This window comes from Macaca fascicularis, chromosome 3, assembly GCF_037993035.2.
Source record: "Macaca fascicularis isolate 582-1 chromosome 3, T2T-MFA8v1.1".
NCBI classification, from domain to species: domain Eukaryota; kingdom Metazoa; phylum Chordata; class Mammalia; order Primates; family Cercopithecidae; genus Macaca; species Macaca fascicularis.
In genome coordinates, this window is record NC_088377.1 from 182,861,258 (window position 1) to 182,883,229 (window position 21,972).

Sequence of the window (21,972 nt, forward strand, 5' to 3'; positions counted from 1 at the left end):
GGACCCTTCAAAGCAACCACAGGACTAGATTGTACCCGTTCCTTTTTCAAGCGTGTAAACCATGTCTGTTACACTCCTCCAGGTCATTGTTCTTAGTTTAGGTTCTCCCAAAAGTGGAGCTTGTGACGGGGACTCTGAGGGAAGCAGGTGTGCAGGAGCTGGAAGCGTGAGACCGGAAAGAGGAAGAAGCCAGTCAAGAAGGTGAGGGAGCCAGTGACTACTGTGAGGTTCAATTCCAGAGGGACCCTCTGAGGAACTGTGCAGAAAGCATCTCATAATTACTCTCCCAAAGGATGGGGCTGCTGCTCTCCATCTGTCACCCTGTCACCCCCTTGGTTGAGAGCTGCTCTACTGTAGTTGCTCAGCATGGGCTTAGTGGACTTGGGAAGGGAGTGGGGGCAGGGAGGGCTGCTGGGTGCTTGCTGTGGGCACTATTGGCTTGCCCAGGAGAGTCCACTGCAGCTTCAGCTGCAATCAGAAGTGAGCAGAGGGGATGTGGCACAGGACATTGAGGGCAGTTGCACTAGTTTCGTCCACACATATTCCAGACTCATTTTAAGGCATTGTGTGAACACAGCTTGTGGGTGGGAATTCAACCATGGTATGGCTTTGCTGGTAGCTCTCAGATATGGCTTCGGAGAAGAGAGCAGCAGACATTTGGAGCCATTACTTAATTTACCTAGAAGATCATTTGATCAAATAGCAGACCTTGATATCTATTTTTCACCCATCCAAATATAACTGAGGGCTTCCTATGTACCCATTGCTGTGCTTGGCTCTGGAATAGAACGTAAACAAAAGAAATGGCTTCTGACTTTTTTTTTAAGAGACAGGATCTTGCCCTGTCACCCAGGCTGGAGTGTGGTGGTGTGATCACAGCTCACTGAAGCCTCAAATTCCTGGGCTCAAGCAATGCTCCCACCCCAGCCTCTTGAGTAGCTAAGACCACAGGTGTGTAACACCACACTCAGCTAATTAAAAAAAAATTTTTTTATAGAGACGGGGTCTCACTCTATTGCTCAGGCTGGTCTTGAACTCCTGGCCTCAAGCGATCCTTCCACTTTGGCCTCCCGAAATCCTGGGATTATAGGCTGAGTCACAGCGCTTGGCCTGGTTTCTGATTTTGATAAACTCCGTCTAGTGCTGGAAACTGTTCTTCGAATAAAAAAGGGTTTGGGATTAAGGGAGTCTAGGAAAATCTGCTGTAACTGTCCCTTTTTGGGGGAGTCACAGTGTATGTTAAAAACTCTTAAAGTCCTGCAATAAGGAAGCCATTTTATACTTTGTTTAACTCAACCTCTCCTAAATACATTGGGCCATCACATTCCAATCCCATCTCACCACTTGTGAAGTGATGGGGGGAGAGAGTTCCCACATTCCAATTCCTCCTCGGCCACCCTGTCAGCACCAGGTGCCCCGGTGCCATTGTGAGTAGTTAAGGGCCTTGCCTTTGCCTTGGGTGCTTCATCCCTTCTCAGCATCTGTGCTCTTTAGGCATCCTCTGTAGCTGAGGGGCCCTCCATCTGGAGGAAGGGGATCTGGGATCTCAGCCCTTCAGACTTATTTACAAGAGCTTTAGCAATGGGTGTCCAGGAGAACAATATTTGATCCAAAGGAATGACTCTCTAATGGAGATATAAAGTACTACAGCATTTGTTTAGGGAAGATAATTTTAGATGGGCTGAAGTTAGGTCCTAGCATTGCCTCTAAAACCACTCTGCCTAGAAGGGCCCTGCTTAATATATATTACCCTTGAGTGATAGACTTCTTTGACAAGCACTCAGGAAGCCCTGGATTGCTGAGAGCTGATACATGTGGGAGAAAAGCTGCCTGCTGGCATTGCTGTAGGTGTGACCAGACTTCAAAATTCAGTGTCACTGCATGCAGTTTCTCTGCCATCTCTGGCACCCTCCCTTCCTTGGTCTGTTTCCATACATCAGAGCTCTTGTTCCACCAGCCTCCTGGGGGTATTGTGTGTGAAAATTTATACTTGATAGACATAGATCTGTGTTTACAGCACGATGCAAACATTTCAGTAATATCATTTCTGAGTTCCTGTGTTCATGTCCCTTTAGTCTTAGGACAGCAACTGATAAGAATAACTAATATTTATTGAGCACTTACTATGTGCAGGGACCACACTTAGTACTTGATGTGAGTTGTCATGCTATGCTTGGGTCTTAAAGGATTTGAGATGGAGAAAAAGTAATGGAACAGTCTCTTCCCATTGATGGTTCCCCATGTCTCCCTTTGCCACCATGGAGCTCTGGGAAGGAAGAATGTGCTAGCATTGGACTAAGCAAAAGCTAGAGTGATGCATTTGGAAGTGGAAGAGCGAGGGGAGATGCGAGAGGAAGAGCCCTGGAGAAAGAGAGGAATGAGCTGGGTGTTTTGTCTGCCTGTCCAACCTGGCCTCTGCCTTCTGCATCTGCTCTGAGCTCCTGGAGGCTGACCTACCCTCTGGCTTCTAGTTTGGGTTGTGCTACTGGGAGGAACTGATGAGAAATTGAAGGTTGGAGCAGTGAGAGGTTGGGTGTTTCTTCCCTGTCACCTCACCAGGGGTTGGCTGTGACTCTCCACCAAAGGCTGCATCATCTCTGTCCATATGGCCACCCTTGCCAGGTCCTGATAACAGCTTCCTCCTCTGCCCCTCCAGGGCTTGGGTTCATACTAGCTACTTCTGTTGCCAGCCCTGGGTCCTTTGCACCATCCTGCACTGGTCTCTTCATACTCTGTGCTTAGCTTTGTAAATTGCCCTCCCTGTTTTGTTGTTATTGTGGTAAGGACATTCAACAGGAGATCTACCTTCTTAACAGATTTTCGAGTGTATGATGGTATTATCAACCATAGGCACAATGTTATACAGCAGATCACTTATGTATCTTGCATGACTGAAATTTGTGTCTGTTGAATGACATCTCCCCATTTCTCCCACTCTCCAGCCCCTGGCAACTATGGTTCTCCTCTCTGTTTCTATGAGCTTGGCTAGTTTGAGAATTCATATAAGTGGAATCATGAAGTGTTTGCCCTTCTATGACTGGCTTATTCACTTAGCATAATGTCTAGGTTAATCTATGATTGTCACATGCAACAAGCTTCCCTTCTTTTTAAAGACCGATTATATGGCACTGTAGGGATGCAATGTTGGATATCGCATGGGTACACGTTTCCTTTATCCTTCACTGCTGATGGACATTTAGGTTGCTTGTATGTTTTGGCTACTGTGAATAATGATGCAATGAACATGGGAGTGCAGATATCTCTTTGAGATAGTGATTTCAATTGTTTTGGATATGTGCCCAGGAGTAGGATTGCTGGATCATTCGTAATTTTTTGAGGAACCGCCATACTGAGCCCCATAGTGGCTGCACTGATTTACAGTCCCACCAATAGCATGCAAGGGTTTTGCTTTCTCCACCTCCTCGCCAGTATAATTTATTTATTTATTTTGATAATAGCCATCCTAACAGGTATGAGGTGATGTCCCCTTGTGGTTTCAATTTGCATTTCCCTGATGATTAGTGATGTTGGGCATCTTTTCCTGTTGGTCATTTGAATGTCATTGCCTTTGGAGAAATGTCTGTTCACATCCTTTCCCCATTTTTTAATCAGGTCGTTCTTTTGCTGTTGGGTTAAATTGTCCTTTTTTGAAACTCTCCTTAATTACCTCTGTCTTGCTATGACCCTGACATATGGGCAGGAGGGGTCACCAGCTCAGAAGGCAGAGCATGACTGAGGGTTTAAAGTGTCCCACCAGGCCAGGGGTGGTGGCTCATGCCTGTACTCCTAGCACTTTGGGAGGCAGAGGTGGAAGGATTGCTTGAGCACGGGAATCTGAGACAGCCTGAGCAACACAGTTAGACCCCATCTCTACAAAACATAAGAAAAGGCCAGGTGTAGTGGCTCATGCCTGTAATCCCAGTAATTTAGGAGACTGAGGTGGACAGATCACTTGAGCCTGAGAGTTTGAGACCAGCCTGGGCAATATAGTGGGACCCCATCTCTACTAAAAATAAAAAAAAAAAATGAACTGGACATGGTGGCATGTGCCTGTAGTCCCAGCTATTGCAGAGGCTGAGCTGGGAGAATCACTTGAGCCCAGGAGCTCCAGGCTGTAGCAAGCTATCATTGTGCCACTGCGTTTCAGCCTGGGTGACATAGTGGGACCCAGTCTCTTTTAAATAAATAAATAGGTCTCCCACAGGGGGCACAGGAAGGAGCCACCCCTGGGGTCTCAACCAGCCAGTCCTCCCCTACCTGAGGCTTCTGGAGGGAGAACGGAGGCTCTGGGCTGGGATGCAGGAATTTGGTGAAGAAGCGTTTGTCCTTCCTTCCTGGGAAGGCCGTGAACTTCTCCATTGCCTTCCAGGTAGCCCCCTCTGCATTGCGTGCTGCAGGAAAACCTGTTTGTATTAGGAAGCCCACATTCTGGGCCTACTTATTTGGTGCCCAGATGGTTCCTGTATTTACAAAAGCCCAGCACACTGACAGGACCTGCAGACACATGGATAAATATTTTCCTTTTCTTTTTAGGCAATATTTGAATCTTTCAAATTTAATTGCTGTCAGAGGCAGGATGCTTGCAATCCCCGAGGCAAAGCAAATAGCCAGGGCCTCCAGCGGGGCTGAGGTGGCTGCTCCAGGCAGGCTCCCCAGCCAGTCACCTGCAGTGCCTGTGGGCTGGCTTCTTGCTCTTGCTGAAGGTCAAGGGCCTCTTCCCTCTCTGGCTGGGTGGGCTGCGGTTGGAGGAGGTTAAGGGAGCTGGCTCCAGCCTGCCTGGAACCAGTGGCAACTTGTTGAGTTTCTGTTGAGGCTGAGAGTATCTGACCTGAGCTAAGAAATCAGGTGCTTCCCTCACACAAGAGTGAGTCACCAATCTGGCCATTCCCAGTGGGACCTGGTTTTGTGTCCCAAGGCTGGGTCTTGGAGGTGTTTCATTGAATCTTGAAATTATTGTAGGTAGGGCTGCTGCTAGCTCATAAGGCAGCATTGTGCAAGTGAGACAAAGGCAGAGCTTCTGGCAGGGCAGCCCCCAGCAACCCCCAGCAGGGTGCAAAGCTTAGCCAAAAGAGGAGCAGCTGAATTTCAGTGCCCAGGTGTCCCTGGGAAGTGCCCTTGTGCAGGACACAACCTGCGCAACTGCACATGTCCAAGGCATGATGGTATTCTTGTTACAGCCTTCTACACTTTATATCTTCCTTTCCTCTTTCTTTGATTCCTTTTTTTTCTCCCAAAACCATTAACCTAGCTACCCCTGGGGCTACGTTTACCAAGTCCATTGAGACACTGTTCTGTGATCATACGCCATTTTCTTCTACCTCACTGTGATTAATAAGCCTCTCCTTGTATTGTCCAGGCAGGGAAGAGGCGTTTGCTCTAGACTCACAGAGTTCTGCAACGATCGCCTCCTTACATTCATTAGATTCTAATTTGCCTCAATTATTTTAATTCCTTGCATGTAATAAAAGCAGTTGGATTCTTTACCCACTGCATTCTTACAAAGAACACCTCATATTATTCATTTCTTTCCTCAAAGCACATGTTATTGATGCTTACCTTGTGCTAGGTGCTGGGAAGATAAAGATGAATGAATAAGACAACATCCCTGCCCTTGAGAAACTCATAATCTAGTCGGGGAGTGAGGCATGTAAACAGATAAATCACAGTGCAGGAGTGTGTTTGCTGCAGGAAGGACAGAAGCAGGGAAGCTGCTGGTGGAACGCCTGCTGCTGGGGTGCAATCTAGATGCAAGGAAGGCTTTGCTGAGTAGCTGCCATTTGAGCCATCTCTTATGATGAGTAGGTTTTTGCTCATCCTAAGGGAAAGAAAGGCATGAAGGAGAATAAATGCTAAGTCAGGAGTGAATATGGCATATTCAAGGTAAGGTGGGAGGTTCACCTGGCTGGAGCCTGGGGTATGTGAAGGTTGGGGCCTGAAGGGAGCTGGGACTTTATACCTGAGGAGTGTGGGGTTTATCCTGTGTGTAAAGAGGCCAACACAGGGCCTGTGAATGGAGTGTGACATTATCACATTTTCCTTTATAGAATACACTCCACTTGGGAGAGTGGCCTAATAGAGGAGACTCTGGTTAGACAGTCCTGGATTTTAATCTTGGCACAGCTACCTCCTTCAGTGACTCATTTAATCTCCTCATGCCTTCACTTTCTCTTTAAAAAATAGGGATGAGGGGCCGGATGTGGTGGCTCATGCCTGTAATCCCAGCACTTTGGGAGGCTGAGGTGGGCAGATCACCTGAGGTCAGGAGTTCAAGACCAGCCTGACCAACATAAAGAAACCCCGTCTCTACTAAAAATACAAAATTAGCTGGGTGTGGTGGTGCATGCCTGTAATCCCAGCTACTTGAGGGCTGAGGCAGGAGAATCGCTTGAACCCGGGATCATGCCATTGCACTCTAGCCTGGGAAACAAGAGTGAAACTCTGTCTCAATCATTCAATCAATCAATCAATAAAAATTAAAAAAATAGGGATAAGGATGGTAATGCCTACTTAATTTGGTTGTAGAACGGATTGAATGATTAAATGAGTTGATATCCATAACAGAGTTTCCCACCGGTGGAATAAGTCCAAAACCCATAAATAGATTCCAGGTGTGTTGGAAACCCTGGCTTCTTCAGTGCCCTAGGAGCCTGGACAGAGCAGGCAGCCTCATCTGTTCACTCCAGGGTGCCTTGTAAACATCTTCTGTGTGTGCACCACAGCATAAATGAAGTTGGAAACCAGTGGTCTACAGCCTTGGCGAGTCCCTCCTATCTCATAAGTCCTTAAGCGATGTGGTTGTTGACTGTATCAGGACAACTACTACAGGAGGAGGGGAGATAGACAGTAGGTACGAGACTCCGGGGACATTTCTGAAGTAGACCTGGCAGAATTTTGTGACCAGCTGGATGTCAGGAAGGTGGGGCACCCTTGAGGAGGAAGCAGCATTCGCAATGACTGCAGGATTTATGATGTAGACTGGATGGGAGGTGATGCTATTAATGGAAATTGTTATGGAAATTAGAGCATGTGGGGTTGGAGGTGTGAATGTGAATGGAGGAAGTGGAGACTGGCTGGTAGACTCCTTTTTCAACAAGTTTTGCAAGTTAAGGAAGGAGGGTGACAGGATGAAGGCATGAGGAGGAGGTGTGCTTAGGGGGAAAGCTGGGGGCATGTGAGAGGCTTCAGGATGCTTGTGGGCTAAAGGAAAAGAGGCAGCAAAGTCGAAAAATGGAAGATGCAGGAAGAGCGCATACTACTCTCTAGAATGTGCTTCTTGGACAGCGTCAGTCCCACTGGAGGAGTGTCCGCCAATAACTGGCAACTGGGCAGTTGTCCAGATATGATTTACAATAAGGCATCAGTTTCATGAGGCACTGTCTAAATTATTGCACTTCACCAATTGCAGGTTCCCTGCTGACAGTGGGCTGGGGGTCAAACAATTCAATCATGTGCCACCACTTATAAATTGAAAATCAGTGGGGTGCAAAATGGATTACCATCAAAATCCATTCAGGTGCAAAACCAAATTTAAAACCCCCTAACCTTTAAAAATCACCCCTTTCCTGATTCTTCACAATGCTCTGACATTGAGTCTTTATATCCCCCAGATGAGCAAGCGTCAATAGATATGGCTGCAAGAAACCAAAAGTAATGGGGGAAGAGCTCCCCATCGTGCCTTCCTTTTGGAATTTGCAAACAGGGTGGATTTATGCATTAATGCACTGGTAATTCTGTTAGTTTCTCTGAGGCAGTGGTTCTCAAACTTAAGTGTGTAATAAAATCCCTGGAGGGCTGATGTAAATTCAGATTGCCAGGCTCTACTTCCTAGTTTGACTCAGTAGGCCTGGGGTTGAGCCTGAGAAGTTGCATTTGTAGCAAGTTCCTAGGGAATGCTGATGTTGCCGGCCCTGGGACCACACTTCGAGAATCTCTGCCCTAAGATCTAAATTTGACAATCTAAGATCTATTTTGAGAATCCACAAGTAAAGCATGCTTTGATTGGTGTTAAGTCTGTTAATAAATCAAAATTTTGTTCAAGAAACCTGAAAAGAGACTAGTTCAAAGAGACTCAGATTAATCTGAGTGCTTTGTGTTCAGAGGTGAGGTTGGGAGGATGACATTGAGAGGATGGAGGCCCCCCCCACACCATTCCCCCAGCTCACCATTCCAGAAAATTGTGTGTGCTCAGAGCACAAATGATATCATTAAGGCTTAACAAAGCCTGCTCTCTGCTGGTCCCTGGATGGAAACTGTTGATGTCTTTTGATGCCAAACTTCCTCTCTTGACTTGGAAGTTGATTTTCCTGGGAATGTTAGACAAGCTGCTATCAGCCTAAACATTGGTTCTTCCCACCTCTGCATGATCCCGGGATGTATTTTTCCATCTAAATCAATGCTATTTGATTGTAGTTCTACTCTCTTGCTCTTTTGGAGTTGAAGGTATTGTCTTTCTGTAGTTGTCACCAGGCCCAATATGAAATATCTTCTTCTCCAGGATGGAAAAATTAATCCCAGAACTAGTCCATATGTGGTTGCTGCTTCCTTAACATTTTGTTTCCTGTCTCTCTCTTCCAGGAGAAATTGAGCGATGCACGTACATCAAATACCACTACTCCTCAGCAACCATCCCCAGGAACCTCACTTTCAACATCACGAAGACCATCCGTCAGGACGAGTGGCATGCCCTACGTAAGTGCACCTGAGTCTCGGTGGCTGTGACTGTGCCATGAGGTCCCCTTTGGAGGGATCGGAGGATTGGATATGCCTCCTTCTGGGGTCTCTGGATGGTCTCAGAACATTGAGATGGTTCCATAAAGTGCCAATACCTTTGGGTCAGAATTGCCTCAGTTGGTTTTGATTGCATTATAAATTTGGGGAGTTTGCTTCTAAAATTAAAGAACAAACCAACCATCAAAACTACAGAAATGACTAGCAATTAGACAGTTACCTTATTTCACCACCCTGGTAGGCATGTAAGATTTCACCTACCTGACTGAACCAACTCTTGGGATTTATTAATAATTCCAGCCTGTCTCCAAGTTGCTTGGAATATTATTGTGGTAACCTGTTAGTTCCTTGGGTTGCATTGGTAAAGGATGAGACCAGCTGGTGGTTGCAGGATGCATCACATTGGAGATGTGCATCTGGGTAGGTCACTAAGAAGTAGGATGTGGTCTTTAAATCTACTGTTTACCCTTAAATGATAGGTTTTGGAACCCTGGTTCATGTGCAATTCCTCAGCAAAGATCAGAATATCTATGTGTACTGGTTAGGGCATTTCTTGGCTAGGGATCCTCAGAGACTTAAATGACAACGAGAGGGTTAGTTAATAAGCAAACAGAGTTTGTTGGCTATTTTTACTCTTCTCCTCCATTGGGATACACTGCCTGTCTGTGGCAGGAGAGCTTTGCTTCCTGCAGGCGCAGTTCTTCAAGCTGACACATTCTTACTGTCAGCAAGTTCATGCTGCCTCTATTGATTTGTCATGCATTCATAGTCCATCTTTTTTCACCAGATTTTGAAAGGTTAAAATTCTGTCGGCATCTATATGTAAAGGAGGGTTCTTTTATTGTTTCCTGATAGTAAAAATCCCTTAATTGGTAAACTTTGAAGATGGTAGATCTCTAGGTGGAAAACATCCTGTTCTCCTTATAGGTGCTTAGTTTTCTTTTTCGTGGCTTAGGCCCACCAGGTGTATTCTACTTTTGGGATTGGCTTTAGTTAAACCACCACAGCTTGGGGTGGGAGTGGGAGGTGAAAGAGACAAGTGAAATTAAACAGAACAATCATTCATTGGTGTCAGGAAGTATATTGTGGCTGCGTGTCCAGATGATTGTCACTAAATACTCCTGGCCTGAAATGATGGAGCAGGTGCCAATGGATGAGGCAGCATTCACCAGGCTGTTTCCCCTATAAGCTTTATCCATTACTAGAGACACTAAGCAGCACATGGGGATGGAGAGCTAATGTTCAAAGAGGATTCCATGTGCTGGCATTGAGCGAAGCATACCACATATTTAATTTCAATGTTATATTTGCCTTAGAGACACTAGTCATCAGGGTTATTAATTTCCTTTTGGAGGTAGACAGGTAAGGACTAAAATGTAGAAATATACAATATAACTGCTTATTTCCCACAATGTATTAGTCTCGTATAGTCCCTTCTTAGGAGCCTAAAAGGAATGTTCAAGATTGATAAGACCTGTTGATGAACCATTGAAATCTAACTTAAGTTATGAGGGTCGTAATAGGATTCAGAATCTAAGAAGGAAGAAATGATTGACATAGCAGCTTCAGTTCAAATTAACTCAATTTAACCAAAGAGACCCTGTTTCTTCTTGTGCCAGTGAACACCGAGGCCACAGGGGGTTCTTTAAGGGGCTCAAGTTTGCGGGTGGAGGAGGGTGGGGGATGGGGAGAGACATTCATAATGCAAGTCATTACAAGGCAATGTGATAATTACAATATAGTAGAATTGCTTTAAGCAGGTAAGAGAATTTGGAAATTTTTTTAGCAAAAAGAATTATTTTAGTGTAAGTTGCACAGAGACTCTTCAAGGGAAACCTGGTAGAACTCTTTTGACTGCACACACTGTAGAAACCTGGAATTCAAAGAGATTACCTAGGGAGGCATCACTGGAAACACGTCATGAGGCATCGGCAAAGACTGAGAGGAAAGGATAATGCCAAGGTTTGCGGGGTCTTCTTTGAGCCCTGCGTGTCTCCAGGTTCTTATTCCCAAACTGCAGTGCTGTTGGGTTCTGCAAAATCTAGTGTGCAGCCTCTGCTGTGAATTGGGGTGACAGATCTATTTTTAACTGATAAAAGCCATCTCAACGATTGATATATGAAAAGGTCTCGGGCACTTGGTGTGGGTGAAGTTGAGGCCACCTTTTGGTGAGGGATTCATCTGCCTCTTTCACAAAGCCGCCTAATGGGCTGTTAAGCAGAGAGAGGGAACATTTGCCATTTCTGACATCGATGACAGTTATTTTTAGCCAGAGGGCAGGTGAGCATCTGTCACAACTGAATTTGGTGCTAAGTGTAATTGGGAATGCTGGCAAGAGGGGAAGCATAGGAAGTGTCGATTTTAATTTTCAGTGGTCAGATATTGATGACATTAGGTGGGAAGTAGGCACATAAGACCCCTTTGAAATAAAGCAGAAACGATTAAATATTAGCAAACTCCTGATCAAATACTGGAAATGAAAAAAAAATCACAGTCTGATTTCTTTATTTGGTTTGAGAGTTCTGTCCTCTTTAAGTGGGATCAAATTAACTAATTTCATCCTAGATTGGTTATCATTATTATTATTTTTTGAGATGGAGTCTCACTCTGTTGCCCAGGCTGGAGTGCAGTGGCACAATCTTGGCTCACTGCAACCTCCGCCTCCCGGGTTCACGCAATTCTTCTGCCTCAGCCTCCTGAGTAGCTGGGACTACAGGCGTATGCCACCATGCCCGGCTAACTTTTGTATTTTTAGTAGAGACAGGGTTTGACCATGTTGGCCAGGCTGGTCTCGAATTCCTGACCTCAAGTGATCCACCCACCTCGGCCACCCAGAGTGCTGGGATTACAGGTGTGAGCCACTGCACCTGGCCTAAATTACATACTTTTCGTCAGGAATTTGCATGTGGCCTCATCATCAACCATTGATACAGAAATAAAATTTTCAAGTAGGAAAAGGCACAGTTTGGTTTAAAACTACACTGTCGTTTTTGAAAAGTTAAGCCTACCAATGGGAGGCTTAACTACTGGCGCGTGTGCTCATACACCTTATGGTTGGGTGACTAGGAGGTGAAAGGATAGAAGATTCTGGAGGCCACTAGGCTTACAAATCTAATTGTAAAGAGAGAATAAACTCCATAGGGAGTAAAGGCCAGAGGATGAAGCCTGTGTGTGTGTGTGTGTATGTGTGTGTGTATGTGTGTATATGTGTGTGTATGTATGTGTGTGTGTGTGTGTATGTATGTCTGTGTGTATGTGTGTGTCTGTGTGTGTGTGTCTGTGTCTGTGTGTCTGTGTGTGTGTGTGTGTCTGTGTGAGTGTGTATGTGTGTGTGTGTGGGTGTGTATGTGTGTGTGTGTGTGTCTGTGTGGGTGTGTATGTGTGTGTGTGTCTGTGTGGGTGTGTATATGTGTGTGTGTGTCTGTGTGGGTGTGTATATGTGTGTGTGTGTGTATGTGTGGGTGTGTATATGTGTGTGTGTGTCTGTGTGGGTGTGTATATGTGTGTGTGTGTGTATGTGTGGGTGTGTATATGTGTGTGTGTGTATGTGTATGTGTGTGTGTCTGTGTGTGTGTATGTGTGTGTGTGTGTATGTGTGTGTATGTGTGTGTATATGTATGTGTGTATGTGTGCGTGTGTGTATGTGTATATGTATGTGTGTGTGTATGTGTGTGTGTGTGTGTGTGTGTGTGTGTGTGTGTATGTGTGTGGGGTGGGGAAGGGGGTGGTCTTTGTTAACGAGGTTCAGATGCTGAGTTGTCTGGGTGAACTGGTGACCGGTTTCTCACTCTGGTTTTGTGGGTGATTGCTGGTGGGTACTGTGGGTGCCTTTCTGCTCACCTTGGAAAAAGGCAGAATTCCTTTTGGAGTTGGGATCCGTGTCCTTAGTCCACCCAGGCCTGGTGCAGCCCATCTGCCTTCCTACCTGCCCACCGTCTGGCTTGAGGTCCCAACAGCCCTGGGTAGGCTGCAGTGTGGTGCGTTGCCTTGGGGTACAGTGCGGAGCAAGGTAGAACAGCATTTGTCCTACTTCTGTGGGTTCCAAGGGTGAGCTGCATGCCTGACCCAGATCCTCTGGCTGCCTCCAGGTCACAGCGGGACAGGCAAGTGTCACTGGCCAGTGAGGAGGGGACGGGCAGCCACAGGAGATGAGCTGGGCTGGTGCTGCTCCTGGGTGGACTGTCTGGTTTACGTTTTAAATACGACAGAATCCGATTGACACGGTCAGGGGAAGTGGTGGCATTTTCAATGGAGCTGCTTCACTCTCTCACTAGAATATGTTCCTATAGGCTTTTCACATCCCATAGTTCAGTCTATGGTAGCATTGCTTGTTTGGCGAGTTCAGCGTCCTCGCACAACCCCCAGGAGCCCCTGAGGCCATCCCCAGCCCCCTTGCTCTTGTTCTCCCTGCCACAGGCATTGCCCTTTCAGCACAGGTGGGGCCAGGGCCTTGCCCAGTGGCATAGCAAGGGGAGGTGGCTGATCGGGAGTTGGGGGTCTGCAATAGGACCCGGGCAGCCAGGGTGGGCTATGGCAGAGGAAGGAGGCTGAGAAAGTAGGGGATGGGAAGATGTCGCTGAGAGCTGAGTGCGTCCGTCCCAGGAAGGAACTGGAATGGCATGGAGCTGGGCCCTGGCTGCCCCAGGCGAGGACCCCAGGGAGGTTGGCAGAGGGCACGGCAGCAGAGCCTGCCTGAGGTTGCAGGGCAGACACACATTGGAAGGTATTAGAAGTGGGTCTTCTTTGCCCCCTGATCTGCTGGGCAGAGCCTCTGTGGGCAGCTGTTACTAAGGTTTCCTCAGGGTCAGATCCCTGAGACGTGGAGTCACTGTGATGTGAGCTCAGATGTTCTCATTCTGCCTGGCGTTTTCAAGATGGAGGTTGTTTTCTCGCAGTGGCTTGCCCCTGGCAGCGAGGATCAGGGAGCTGGGGCTCTAATTTGCTGCAATAAGATACTCTCTGTTGTCTTTCGAGATGCTGAGAGCCAAGAAACCCAGAGGTGTTTTTTGAAGCTTTGTTCTGTCAGGACTAAGAGTTCAACTAATTACACTGGAAAGTCACACAGCACATTTCCAGCTGGCCAGGGCGGGAAAGAGCGAGAGATGATTTCCCCTCCAAGACTTCCCTACTCCCTACCCCTTACCCCCCAGACACACAGATATGAGCTCACTCGTCGGCCCTGTGGCTGTTGCCTCAGGTAAGCTGAGCACATACCAGGACCAGGCAGAACAGGTTCCTCATCTACAGCATTGGGGGTCCTTGCCTTCGCCAGCACAGTGGATCCTTGCACCCCTGGGGCAAAGAACATTAGTACCAAGGAGCCATCCTGAAGCAGGGTATGGCCTGGCTGGCAGAGGGAGGGAGAAGAGAGGGGAAGAGGAGGAAGGCAGGAGTGGAGATGGAGGAAGGGAGGCAGGAGATCAAGACTTTGTGGATGAGCAGGGACATTTTAGTGTCCATACCACTAAGAGGGACAAGAAGTAAAAACCCAGAACTGTCTCACTTACTGCAGACACGTGGATGACACACTTGGCTCCCTGTCCCCACAGCTCTTGATCTCTCACCCCTGCCTGTGGGTTGGCTCAGTCTTGGGGGACCAGTCCTGACCCCAGGCCGGTGTATGGTGGGAAGCCCAGCATGTTCTGGTGCTCTGGTGTGGATCTTGGAGCAGGACTCTTAACTTATGCTTCGTGGCCAAGCTCTACTTGGCCCCCCCACACCTGCCCTCTCCCATGCCCTCTTCCTCACCCTCTCCCTTTCCAGCATTAGAGGGTTCTGCCCCTGAACCCCAGGGTCCCTGGTGCTGTCTAGACTCTCTCCAGCCACCCTGGGTCCTGCCCTCCCCACTGGCATCAACCTTCTCACCTTGAACTTGTGTTGGCTGTTTGCCTGATGGCACCTGCCTTCCCTTTCCCAATGGACTGAGCTGTCCAGTCCTAGCCCAGCCTGCTCCGATGTAGAATGGCCACCTTCTGGACTTGCTTCCCACCCACAACTCCCTGACTTTCTCAGCCTAGGAGCTGCCTAGACTCCTGGTCCCACCTTCCCCAGCCATCCTCGTTATGAGAAGATGAATGCTGTGGACCAAAGGGCTTGGGATGAAACTAACAGTAATAACAACAGTAAGCACCTCTTTTTGTTCAGTCGGCTGTAATGCTGCTCAGAGGGCGACTTGGCGTTTCCTCCCAGGAGCCCCTCCCGTGTTGTTGTGGCTCCTTTGCAGATGAGGTAACTGAGCCAGTGGGAAGGGCTGCCTAGAGGTCCCATCTCAGACCTCAGAGGAATCCGAGGGTGAGGGCTCAGAATCCAGGCCTGAGCTCCGGCGGGGTCCCTCCAGCTATTTTTTTTCTTCATGTTTTTGGCTGATGTTATGGAAAACAGCCTAATGAGGTAAACATCGCAGACATTAGAAGCTGAGGTCCCCTGCAGCATCAGCCATTTTCCTTCTCCCACATCCGCATTGGTGCTCAGCCAGTGTGAGGCTCTTAGTGTGTGCAATCTGTTGTTAGCTGCCTCTTGCTTGCAAGACTGGCATCCACGGGGGACATCACTAGCAAGAAACCACCCCCCACACTGCCCCAGAAGTGGAAAAGTTTGGTAGCAAGAAAACTCAGCCAACAGCGTGTCATCATAGGTTGCCTTAAATCCTGAAGTCTTTGCTTTTTCCAAGCCATTCCTGTGTTTCTTCCCCAACCCAGCCCCTGCAGAGAACCTTGTAAACCTTTCAGTATACCCGCTGCCTCGTGCCTGTCCTCCCAGAGCTCTGGTGGTATCTATGCACCAGGCCGTGCAGAGAACCCAAACCCCTTAATGTGATATTGCACCAAGATCTGCTCTTGCAGAAGTAACTCATGCCAGGACATTTCCTTTCCCTCGCAACTTTCCTGCCTGTCAAAACTTACCTCTTCTTTGTCTCATTCCCTCAGGTTTCTGTTGCAGAACAGGCTCACTGGTTTGATAAATATGCTTGAGCTAGTGGGTTAATGTGTTCTTGGATTACCTTCCCCGGAGAGCATTTTTATTTTTCAGGAGGCCTGCCCCAAGGAATGATGGCAAAGGAATTACAGGTAACATAGAGATGCTTTAAAATTATGAACGTTGGGCCAGGCACAGTGTCTCATGCCTGAAATCCCAACACTTTGGGAGGCTGAGGCAGCCAGCTCACTTGAGATTAGGGCTCGAGACCAGCTTGGCCAAGGTAGTGAAGCATCTGTCTTTACTAAAAATACAAAAATTAGGTGGGCATGGTGGCATACGCCATACTTGGGAGGCTGAGGCAGGAGAATCGCTTGAACCTGGGAGGCGGAGGTTGCAGTGAGCAGAGCTCACGCTGCTTTACTTCAGTCTGGGTGACAGAGTGAAACTCCATCTCAAATAACAATAATAATAATAAATGCATATGCATGTGCAGCTGTGTGTCCCACCTACTTAGATAGCTGGCCTGGCTGGGGGTCAGTGATGAAAATGCACTGTAGCATGGCTGTTGTATACAAGGGCGCCCTCTACATGGGTAAGAGGGAGAGTTTATTTTGAGATGACCTAGGGGGAAGGAAGGGAGGACGTCTGGAGTAGAGGTGGGAGGGAGTACAGTACAGCCTTTTCTGTTAAAGACATCCATGTCCTGAACAAAACCTGGTGTAATTGCAGTCTTCAAGCCACAATTCATCTGAATGCACAGGTCCGATTTTGTGCTGGGAATTAGTTGGAAGTCTGGCCCGGAGGCATTCTCTCTCTCAGCTTCTGCAGATTGGAAGTGGTTTTATTCTGGCTGAGCACACTGATATGGACACCAAACCATGAAGGAGAACTGGGAGAACAACCCGACTGTTTGCCTTCATCCATTTGTTCATTTGTTCATTGAATAGTCGTGAAGTGTCTGTTCTGTGAGAACCCCCATGTTGGGTACTGGAGGGGATATTAAAAGGTATTCTGCTTTCCAAATGGGATGATATATTTCCAGGTGCCAACCAGACAAGGGCTCAAATTACTTGTTGCTTAATGTTTAAGCATTTAAGACTACCTAGAGAGTACAGGCTAATGCTGCTGACATATACACTTCATGAGTCCTAACTTCCATACTGAAATCAGCAAGGATTCATTGCAGGGGGAAAAACAATATATAAGACAAACTACCTTATCTCAGTAAGAGGCATGGCCTGCTTTTTACAGCGAGGGAAAAGTGGGCATCATTTGGACTTGCCTCTTCTGGGTCCTCTAGGGGAACTGTCCCAGTTCCAGGTGCTGAAAAGGGAGCTTAATACGGCAGGTGATTCCTCTTTCCAAAGTTAAGACAATCTGAGCTCAGCTTCCAGGCAAACTGCTGCAGTGAGGAAGAGGAACAAGAACAGGTGCTCAGTAATCCAGCTGGCAGAAACAGCTCAGTGTTGGAGAATCTGGGTTAGGTAAGACATGGATGTCAGAGCAGGCAGATACCTGGCATCAATAAAGTGGGTCAGCAGGTATAAGTCCTGTAGGTGCGACTTTGGCATTCAGGACTGAATGAGTGAACTCCCAGGGAGGAGTCTTCGCCAAAGGAAGAAAAGCCCCAGCTTTACAAGAAACTTGGAGTGGAATGGCATTAGAGTAAGAAATAGAGAATGGTGGCTGAGAGAGGAGCCCACTTATAAGAACCAAGGCACACAAGGCAAGTATGCTATGCCCAGAACAAGATGGGAGGCTATTATACTCCGAGCACCAGTCACAGACAGTGCCTGGGTTTGATTCTGGATTCTGGGGGATGGGTGTTCTGAAGATGGGGAGGGCAGCAGGGAGGTGGCTGGGAACCAGGATGTAGTAACAGAGCGAGTAACCGAGTTCATGTTGTATGATGAAAGTCCTACCAGAGTCAAGGCCAGTGCCTCCCAGATGGGGTCCATTGCCTGGCAATGTCTGCATTATCTGGGTACTTGTTTGAAATGCAAATTCTTAGAGCCCAGCCTAACATACTGAGTCAGAATCTCTAAGGGTGGGCCAGGAATCTGTAAGACAAGGTTTGAGAGCTCCTGGTCTGGAGAGCATTGGTGTGGATTGTAGTGGTCATAGAAGGGTCAGGGCAGGAGAACATGAATAGGCTTGGGATGGGAGCTGGGAGATGGAATATTGCCAATTAGCACAACCTCTCAGGGAAACAGGACCTGTTCTTGTGTGCTATCTGTTGACTGGCTGTAGATCTGGTAATTTACTTTCCTTCCATATTTCTTGTGGTTAGTTGAATACAACAGCATGGAAGAGGTGAGGTGAATTTTTTTTTTTTTGTATTGTGTATGTTAGCCAAGGCAATCTTCCTAATATCTAGCCTCCAAATCTCTATCTTATGTTTCTGATGTACTCCTTTAATGGGAAACAGGCTTCAAGCCCCATGGAGTCCAGCAGATATTGGATTGAGTTCCACCTCTGCCACTCACCAGGTATATGACCCTTGGAAACTAAGTGTTTTGACCCCAGTGCACTCATTTGTAAAACAGAGATGGTAATACCTGCCTTGAGGATTAACATAAAGTTTAATTAGATGAAATAATTCATGCACAATCTCTGAGTAAGTTTGCAAAGTCTGATGCCAGCCAACATGAGATGCTATCACTATTGGAAGGCAGGGGTCCCATACCGAGGTGGGAGCGGGGGGGAATGCCTCTGAAATGGTATTTCATTGACTCAGAGGTTTTCTGTTTAACTCTGTGCAACATGTGCAGGTGAGTTGGCCTTGTATGTGGCTGTTTGTCTTCGTAAGTATTGGGGATTTGCTATCTGCACCAGTATGTGTGATGCGAACTTGCATTAGGTGTTTGAAGTGTAGGAGTAGAAAGTGCCTGACTATTATTTACTGGCAACAGTGTAGCATATTGTGAAAGGAGTTTCAGGGCAGAAAATCATCAGTGTTTGAGGTCCTCAGTGTGGTGGCAGCAGTAGAAGCAGCTCTTTAATTTATCAGTTGTGTCCAATAAAAATGCAATTTAGACACAAACAGTCTCTAAAGGAAGATTTATGTACTTAGTGTCTAAAAAGTAACATTTCAGAGCTTTGAAGATAAATACAATGTGAGTACAATGTATTGAAATTGTTGAGGGGAACCAAAAGACTCACATGTCTAGCCTAACCCTGCTTTCCATTTGCTATGATCAGATCCTCTTCTATTCTATTTCAGGTGTGTGAAAACACACATCCAAAAGGAGGATGCTGCAAGAATGTTGGACGTAGAGAGAAAGGAGGGCCCAAGAATAAGATAAGAGCTGCTGTTAGGGTGGAGGGGAGGACATAGAGGTGACATTACTATACTGTATTACTATCCCCTTATTTTCATCTCTTTGCCCTGGTTCTGGTGCTGGCTGTGTCATAGATTGGATTATGGAATTACAGAGTTGGGGTTACCACATAGAGCTAATATGTTTGGGGTACGTGGAAGGGCCTCTTCAGATGATTCTGAGAGGAGAACCTCTTCCTTTCTTAGGTTTTGGAGCTGATGTTCCCTGCTGTTTTCACTCTTTTTTTTTTTTTTTTTTTTTTGTCTTACCCTGATATCTAACTCTGATTTAACTTTGGAGGTCATAGCAAGAGGCCTGCATGGTTCTGGGTCATTGTGACTTGCCTAGAATAGTTGTGCATGGAATTCAGCCTTTCCCATGCTGAGCTAGAGTTCTGGGAGTTTGGGGATGGGGGTTGAAAGTCTAGTGGTACTTATCTTTCTTCACTCTCTATGCATATCCATCTGAGGAGCCTTCTGGGGAAAGTTGGCACAGAATACAGTTCAAACCTTCCTAGATCCTTTACAATTCAACATTCTAATCAGCACCATTCAGTAGAACTCCCTGTAGTGATGGAAATATTCTATAAGTCTACGTGGTAGCCACAAGCCACATGTGGCTATTGAGCGGTTGAAATGTGACTAGTTCAACTGAGGAACAGAATTTCAAATTTTACTTATAAATTGACATTGTTTGGCTCCGTCCCCACCCAAATCTCATCTTGAATTGTAGCTCCCATAATTCCCACCTGTTGTAGGAGGGGCCTGGTTGGAGATAATTGAATCATGGGGTGGTTTGCCCCATACTGTTCTCATTGTAGTGAGTAAGTCTCACGAGATCTGATGTTTTTATAAAGGGTTTCCCCTTTTGCTTTGCTCTCATTCCCTGTTGTGTGCTGCCATATAAGACGTGCCTTTTGCCTTCTGCCATGATTGTGAGGCTTCCATAGCCATGTGGAGCTGTGAGTCCATTAAACCTGCTTTTCTTTATAAATTACCCAGTCTTGGTTATGTTTCTATTAGCAGAGTGAAAACAGACTAATATATAAACCAACTTAAGTTTGTGTGTGACTCATGGCCAGTAGCTACCATATCAGACAGAGCAGTTCCAAACAAGCAGTGCTTATATTTCTTTTATGGATTCAGTCTCCAAATTTTAAACTCTTGATTATAAGCATTCATACATTAGAAACAAAACTTTATAGGTTACCTGGATGCCCCAGCCATTTTTGGGGTATAGGAATGCACATTTTCTTGAGTTCCTAGATTCTTGCTCACCACCCAGTCCTTGGGCTCTCAGCAGCCCCAATCCCAGAGCTACTTGGGGTGTTACTAGGCTTTTCCGCTAATCTGTGTCCTCTGCAGGTAAGGAGAGAGAGTCAGCAGGGCAAAGATCTCAACATTTACTGGAGCCAACTCTGGGCCAGGCTGTCGCAGGCTGAGTTCCCTGTGAAGTGGACTCAGATGGAGTTCAGGAGGAAGGGCAGAGGAGGAATCAGAGTCTGGCAGAAGTAGAAGTCAGGCTGGGATGTAGGTGCGATGACACCCCTTGGAGGGCTCTCGTCCTAGAGCAACCCTTCAAAGCCTCCTGAATGAGGTTGAAATGACTGGGTCTTTACACTTCCATATTGGGCACTTCTTGGATGTAGGCACTGGAGGTGGAGTGACCTTGGGTATGTGGCTCTGAGTGTGTGAGCGATCTCTACAGGGATTGACCGCTAAAGGCTGACAGCCTTTCTAGAATGTGGCAGCAAGTCTTTCCTTGCAGAGAGGTCTGGAAGGTGCACCACAGCGCCTATCATGCAGGCATTTGTCTGATGCAATCGAGGTTGCCAGTGATGGAATTGAGACAAGAGATCTAATACCTCCCCCAGAGCTACAAGAAGAGATAGAGGCAGGACTAGAATCCAGACAGTTGTGACTGCAAAATTCATGCTCTTTCCTTACCGCCAGGGAGCCCCACACATATCTCGTGAGGCAGGCCTACTGTCCTTCTCTTCTCCCAGAGGACCTCCCTGCTCCATCCTTCACCCCTCCCCCACCATAGGCTCTATCCTATTATCTAAAGTAAATGAAGAACCCTTCTCTTTGTCCATTTGTTCAAAAGAAATGAAAGAAAGCTATTTATTTTCCACTTCTCAGTTTTTCTTTTTCATTTAATTACTGCTATCATAACAGGAGTTTTTTTTCTATTCCTTTTCATTGCAAATGTATAGTATTTCATCTACATTATGAGTTAAATAGGCTTTTGTGAACTATCCTAGAAACCCAGTCATCCTTTGGGAGGCCGAGACGGGCGGATCACAAGGTCAGGAGATTGAGACCATCCTGGCTAACAAGATGAAACCCCGTCTCTACTAAAAAAAATACAAAAAAGAACTAGCCGGGCGAGGTGGCGGGCGCCTGTAGTTCCAGCTACTCAGGAGGCTGAGGCAGGAGAATGGAGGGAACCCGGAAGACGGAGCTTGCAGTGAGCGGAGATCTGGCCACTGTACTCCAGCCTGGGCGACAGAGTGAGACTTCGTCTCAAAAAAAAAAAAAGAAACCCAGTCATCATTTATAACATACAGGACTTCTCTGGAAATGGGTTCTGAATTCTAAATAATTGACGTAACAAATGGGATTTTGGAACGGAATTCATTGCAAAGCTGGAGACTTTACCACTTTCTATTTTCCAGGCGGTTTTGCCTCTGAAGGGACTTGCCATCTCTGCCCCCCACCCCAACTACATCTGTCATTTTTAGACTGGATCCCCCAAGTTGGATACCCTCAACTTCCATGATGAAAGTTCAGATTTCTCTGTCCCTTGTAGCCAGCCACTGATATAAAATCGATGAATGCCCCTTGATGTGCCCTATGTAGGCTTGTATGAAATCCAGAAACCCAACCAAGGGGCATCCGGTGTCTTTGGTGCTGGGATCGTTCAGTCTCAGGCCCCAGTCTCAGTTCACATTGGTAGAATGAGACCCATTCTGCCACATTTCCCTGAGGCTCTTTGCTTATGCGCC

The 21,972-nt window shown here is 46.8% G+C and overlaps 1 protein-coding gene across 1 annotated transcript in view; it reads left to right on the forward strand.

Annotated features, from left to right (window-relative positions):
* The window catches only part of TMEM178B (transmembrane protein 178B), a 407,402-nt gene that overhangs the window by 130,339 nt on the left and 255,091 nt on the right, over positions 1–21,972 (forward strand). The window contains exon 2 of the mRNA XM_005550962.4: positions 8,575–8,688. Coding sequence (XP_005551019.1) covers positions 8,575–8,688 — 114 coding nt within the window. The remainder of the gene's footprint in view (positions 1–8,574; positions 8,689–21,972) is intronic.